General features: G+C 58.8%; 1 protein-coding gene across 1 annotated transcript; it reads right to left on the reverse strand.

Annotated features, from left to right (window-relative positions):
• Positions 1-272: 272 nt before the first annotated feature.
• Positions 273-6,017, reverse strand: SOX13 (SRY-box transcription factor 13). The gene is made up of 13 exons (XM_010175466.1): positions 5,813-6,017; positions 5,148-5,270; positions 4,908-4,994; positions 4,405-4,577; positions 3,743-3,811; positions 3,466-3,580; positions 3,297-3,379; positions 3,055-3,214; positions 2,720-2,829; positions 2,492-2,588; positions 2,263-2,406; positions 678-894; positions 273-546 (listed from the first exon to the last, which is right to left on the reverse strand). The coding sequence occupies exons 1-13, from the start codon at positions 6,015-6,017 to the stop codon at positions 273-275; spliced, it is 1,857 nt and encodes a 618-aa protein (XP_010173768.1).
• Positions 6,018-6,445: the final 428 nt, after the last annotated feature.

Raw genomic sequence — 6,445 nt, forward strand, 5'->3', positions numbered from 1 at the left:
CCTCACCAGTGGGGTCAGCACATCCCGGCCATGGCACATCACTGCTTATCACCCCCTCTAGGAGACACCCCACCCAAAATATGGGGGTGCTCACCTCCCTGGGACCCGTTTGCAGGCAGCAGTGCCTCTTTCCCGCTGGATAACAGTTCTGCTCTGCTCCCAGCGCAGCCCTTCAGAGTCCCATCCCATCAGGGGATGCTCTGACCTCCATCCTGGTGGCAGCCAGCCCTGCCACCCCTCAACCCACCATCACCCCCTTGACCGCCCCCTCCTCAGTCTGTCAGCACCACCAGCTCGCCATCACTCTTGTCCTCGCCCTCTGAGTCCTCCTCCTCGCTGTAGCGATACATCTCACCGTCAGCCACCGAGTGCCCATCGTCACCGGCGTCACCTTCCTTGAGGCTGCGCGTGTTGACGATGACGGGCATGCTGGGGTCCATGGTGCGGGGCAGGTAGTGCTCCATCATTGGGGGTGTCAGCTGCATGCCCACCGGCCGCTGGTACAGCACATCTGAAGAGGTGGGGGGCATCTGGCTGCCCTGGGGTCTGTGGGACAGGGGAATGCAATCACCAGCTGCAGCATTAAGGTGCTCCCTAAACTTTCCCACTACCACCCAGGGTACCCACCCCATGGGGACCTCAGTGAGGCCCCTCAGATTGGGGAAGGGGCACGTTACCCTATCAAGTATCCCTGCCTGGCGTCCTGCCGCCGGTTCCTCATCAGCGCCTTGTACTCGCCCGCGCGCAGCCGCTTCCCCTCCACGATGCAGGTCCGTTTGGGTCGGGGCTTGTATTTATAGTCGGGGTATTTCTCCAGGTGCTGCCGGCTCAGCCGGGCTTGCTCCTCATAGTAGGGTTGTTTCTCCTGGTTTGTCATGGATTTCCACCGGGAACCTGAGTGGAGAGGAGCCGTGGGACGTGCTTACACCCTGCCTGCTGTGCCAAACCCCACGCCAGCTCCTGGCTGGGATAGAGCCATGGCAAGAGTCATGGGGTCACCAGGGACCTGCAGACCAGCCCATCCAACCTGCCTCTGGGTGGGTTCTCAAGTGACTTCACTGATGGATGGTCCCACACCTTCCCCTGGCCACCTCCCATCTCTGCTCCCTGGGGTCCCTCCTTCCTGAGGTGGCCTGGGTGGGCACCTGCTACTCAGTGTCACCCCTTTGGTGGCACTTCATTAATACTCGTACCATCCCCTGTGAAAACGGCACCTGAGTTTGCACACAGGGGGTGGGAGCAGAGGGCAACCAGCTCTCCTGGAACACCAGGAACAGGTCCTCAGCCCTGACCTTCCCCGGGCACCTCTTGGGCCATGGATTTCGATCCTCTCCAAGGTATGATGAGCAGGTGCTGCAGCTAAAATAGCCTGTGCCAGCGTGTGACTCACATTCTCCCACTGACTGACCTTTATTGTCACCACCACCAGCACCCTGGGCAGCAGAGCAAAGCAGGGCACAGCACAAAGGCTGCTGGGCTGGGCAAGGGGTGAAGCTGGTGGAGAGAAGGGATTCATCCCCTCAGCTCAGCACCTGGGAGGCTGCAGCTAGACCAGTGTCCAGTTTGGGAAAGAGAAGGACAAGCTGGAGATGCTTGGAGATCCTCAGCATCCTTGGAGATGTTCAACAGTCAACAGGGGACAGCCCTGAGCATCCTCTCAGCACAAGAAATAAGTCATGAGGAGGCCAGAAAAATTATCAGAGGGCTGGAGTAGCTCTGCTGTGAGGATGGGCTGAGAGAGTTGGGGCTGTTCAGCCTGGAGAAGGCTTCAGGGAGACCTTATTGCACCTTTCAATACTTGAAGGGGTCTATGACAAAGATGGGGACAGACTTTTATCAGGGCCTGTAGCTCTAGGACAAGGGGTGATGGTTTTAAACTAAAAGAGGGAGATTGAGACCAGATGTAAGGAAGAAATTTTTTATGACAAGCTGGTGAGACACTGGCCCAGGTTGCCCAGAGAGGTGGTAGAAGCCCCATCCCTGGAAACATTCAAGGTCAGGTTGGATGGGGCTCTGAGCAACCTGCTCTGGTTGAAGATGTCCCTGTCACTGCAGGGGGGTTGGACTAGAGACCTTGAAATGTCCCTTCAACCCAAACCAGTCTGTGAGTCTGTGATCCTGATGTGACTATGGAGTTAGCTGGGCTTTGAGCAGGGCTTTGGGCTGGGGATCTCCTGAGACATCCCCCCCATCACCTAAATCCTCCTGTGAGTCCCTGTGTGCCTCTTTCCTGAGGCACCACTGTCCCTTTCCAGCACTCACCCAGGATCTTGCTGATGCTGGAGTTGTGCATGTCCGGGAAAGCCTGCAAAATCTTCCTCCTCTCGTCCTTCGCCCACACCATGAAGGCGTTCATGGGTCTCTTGATGTGGTTGTTGTTCCTGGACTCGGGGAAGTGCCGTGAGCCTGTGAGGAGAACCCTGGTCAAGGTCAGGAGCCAGAGGAAGGAGCAAGCAGGGGGTCACACCACGATGCTCTCAGCTGTCATTACCATCCATCTCACAGGTCAACAGAGCCTCGTCCAGCCGGTGGGCAGGGGTCTCCTCCATCCTCTCCTTCACTGGGGAAGAATCAATCCCAACGTGGTCCTGCAGGACAGCAGAGGGTCGGGAACTGCAATCTCTGAGCTGCAAAGCCTGCTTGCAGATGGAGACCCAGCTCTGACCACCGACGCTGGGGTCAGAGAGGGGGATGGTGACCACCCAGGGTCATCCCTCACCTTGCGGTAGGGGTTGCTCAGGGATCCCTCCACGGTCCCACTGTGGCCGTGCAGCAGCTGCCGGGCATCCTGGATGGCTTTGGTGATGGCATCGCCTTCACCCAGGAACCCTGGAAGGACACCAGCACAGGTACCCATCAGCACCAGCACCCTCTCCTCTGACACCCTGCAGCACCCCACCCCACCCCGGCAATCACAACTGTGTGTCCCAAAGGGGTGACACTGAGCAGCAGGTGCCCACCCAGGCCACCCCAGGGAGCAATGTCCCCTGTCTCTGGGAGGTGGCCAGGGGAAGGTGTGGGACCATCCATCAGTGAAGTCACTTGGGAACCCACCCAGAGGCAGGTTGGACGGGCTGGTCTGCAGGTCCCTGGTGGCCCCATGACTCGGTGTGAGGGACTGGCAGCTGCTTATCTTCAAACTGGGCGAGCTGGAGGCACTGGGGAGGTCGGCGCCTTTGGGTTTGGCTGTCAGGTTGAGCGGCTGTGAGGTCTCCTGTGATGGAGGGGATGGGGGGGGTGAAGTGCAGCCACCACAGCACCCCAGCCCAGGGGATGGAGGTACTTTGGGGCTTTACCTGCATCTGGAGGTGGCCCGAGCCGGCGGGTCTCTTCAGCGTGGGAGGAGGGGGGCTGTGGAGCAGCTGCACTGGGTAATCCACTGCGGGGAGCAGAGGGAGAGGGGTTGGGGGACAAGGGACAAGGCCACCTTGCAGGGCTGGGGCAGTCCTGGGGGTCCCCACTCACCTGGTTTGCAGGGGATGGGCTGGATGGGCAGCGCTAACTGGGAGTCGGGAGTGACGGGGAGAGGCTGGTGGCTGGGGGTGAAGGCGGGAATCATGACGTAGGGCATGTTGACCTGCTGGAGGGAAGAGGGGAGAGAAGCAGAGAGACCAGATAATGGCTGTGGGACACTACTGGTGTGTGCCATCCCCTTGCCTGGCCCCAGGAGGCGACACAAGCCCGGTACATGAAGGGGTTGCAATCAGGAAGGGGGGCACAGGGAGGTGTCCCCCATCTTTACCTGGATCTGTTGCTGCAGTAGGTTGATTTTGTGTTGCTGCTGGATGAGCTGCTGCTGCTGCTTGGCAATCTGGCAGAGGAGACAGTGGGGCTCAGTGTCACCAACGGCAGCACCGAGCTGGCCCTGGCAAGGCTACGGCTCAGCATGAGCTGCCCAACACCAGCAAAATGGAGACAAGGGTCTGCAGAGGGTCCTGAGGACCATGGGGACAGTAGGCAGGGGGTGGCTGTGCTGTCCCCAAGCCACCTTGAGGGACATGGGGAGAGAAACAGGCTGGGAGGGATGGTGTCACCCCACCCTGGGTGTCACCCCTGTCTTTAGCATCATATGGGCCACTGGAGAGGGAAAAGAGGTGTTCACAGAGCAGAGAGAGCACAGTCAGGAAGGACCCACTGTGGTTTAATTATTTTAAAGGCTGCAATTCCATCTCCATTGACCCTCGTCCTCCTGGCACCAGGGAATGAGTTGGGGGGGGTCTTTGGGATGGGCACAGAAAAGCATTTCTGGGCAGACAACAAAGTCCTGCTGTCCCCATCACCAAAACCACCTCCCCATCACTCCCAGGGGAACCCTGTGGTGCTCCTGCACCCACAGCCAGCAGATCCAACCAGGATCCCCAAAAGGATGGATGGTCCCTGGCAAACACTTCCCACCAAGCCCACCTGCTCTTGCTGCTGCCGTGCCAGCTCCATCTGCTGCTGTTGCTTCTCAAAGAGCATCGCAGCCATGTTCTTCTGCTCTGAGTGGGCTGTCAGGAGCTGGTCCCGCAGCGTGGACAGCTGGTTGATCATGACAAGTAACTGGAGCTCCTTCTCTGCCAGGCTCTCCTGGGTTCCTGGAAAAAAACAAGTGGCTATGGGTCAGGGGCTTGGGAAGGGTGAGCAGCATCACCACCACTGTTGGGTGATGGTGGGTGATGCACAGCCAGGGGATGGCTAATGCATGGGGGGTATAAAGACCCCCATGTGCTGCACCATCCCCTCTGTGCAGTCAGAGCATCAGGGATGCTCACCCCGCCAAAAAAAATCAAATTAATGTTTTGGTTAAAAAAATACAAATCTCCATTAAATACCCACACTCACAGGGACATCTCCCCTCCCAACGCCGTGTTTCCAGGACACGGGAGGGGGGACAGTGGAGGTGGGTGTCCAGGGTCAGACCTCACCTTTCACTTCCTTGGACTCAGCAGTGTTTCGACCCAGCAGCCTCTCCTTCCAGTCGCTGGACAGTAACTTCTCGATGGTTGGCATCACTGTTGGGAGGAACCAGGATCAGCAGAGCAGGGAGAGGGACAGGACAGCCAGGTGAGCACACCATGGCATGGGGTGGCTCATCCCGTCCCACAGCTTTGGAAAAATACCAAGGGGTCCAAAGGGAGCAAAGGAAACCCAGAACCCTTTCTTACCCTCCTTCAGGTTCCTGTTGAAGTCCAGCTTCTCCTGGCCACTGAGGGCTGGCTCGAAGGCTGAGCGCCTGGGCTCTGGTGCATCACTGGCGGGGGGGGCACACACAGTGTTACCTGGACCCACTCCCACCGACGGGGACATCCCCAGGTCTCCAGATCCTGAGCAGTGGGATGCTCTGAGCCAGCCCTGCCCAGCTGGTTGCCTGACCACACTCTGCCAGGCACATTCCTCCAGGCCAACTTGAGAGCATCTCTGCTCTGCGTGCCACAAAGACTTGTTGGCTGGAGGTTTCTGTTGCCTGGGTCCCCTGAGTCCCGTCCCCCCCAGGAAGCAGTGCAGGGAGGGCTGAGGTTACTGGTCAGGGGGAAACATCCCAAAAGCAATGAAAAAGGGAGGCTGAAGGGATGGAGAAGGTTTGGAGGTGGCTGTGGGGGCTCAAGGTGAAGCACTCAAATCCCAGGGCTGACCCAAGAGCATCAACAACAGTTGGAAAGCCATGGAGGAGCCTCAGCTTCCAGCTTTTGTTTCCTTGGGATGAGGAACAACCACCCGGTGAAACAACCTCCCCACCTCTGCCAGCGGACAGAGCCCAGCTCTGGAGCAGGGATGGCCCCAGGGCTCTGTGAGCCAGGACCAGTGTTTGTATTTGTCACAGCCATGGGACCCACCTGTGGAAGAGCCTGGGGGTCAGTGCCTTCCCTTGATGGTGGCCCTGGGGGGTCGTTGGGACGGGGTTCAGTGCTGGGGGCAGCCCCCGGTGGGGACTCGTATCCTCCCTCCTTCTTCTCCTCCGTCTTGATGCTGCAGTTCACCATGCTGCCTGCTCCATCGAGATCCAGGTGGGGAGAAACAGGGCTCCTCATGGACATCCTACGGGGAGGCAGGGCTGTCAGCAGAGCCATGGCCACAGGCACCCCTTTTCCCAGCCTGGCCCCATACTGGGGTGCCCTGTGCTGCTGGTTTTCCAGGGGTCTTGCTTTTTGCCATGACTTGATGAAGCTCAGCTCTTGTTCCTGGTTTCCTGAGCTTGGATTTTTCCAAATTTGGGGCTCAATGACCAGAAGACCCCAGGGGTACCAGCCCCTCAGGCTTTGGGCTGTGAAGGGAATGGAACAACAAAGCAAAGCTCTAGAGAAAGCGACCAAGAGGCACAGGATTTAGGGCACGTGCCTTTGCGCTTCATCCAGCAGCCTGGCAGAGAGCAACTCAAGGGTCACCGTGACAGTGACCTGTGCCAGACCCGAGCCAGCACCCCAGGGGACCCCGGCTCTCAGCTCACTAGCTGTCCCCCAGCAGC

The sequence above is a fragment of the Antrostomus carolinensis genome, unplaced genomic scaffold (assembly GCF_000700745.2).
Source record: "Antrostomus carolinensis isolate BGI_N321 unplaced genomic scaffold, ASM70074v2 scaffold22569, whole genome shotgun sequence".
NCBI lineage: Eukaryota > Metazoa > Chordata > Aves > Caprimulgiformes > Caprimulgidae > Antrostomus > Antrostomus carolinensis.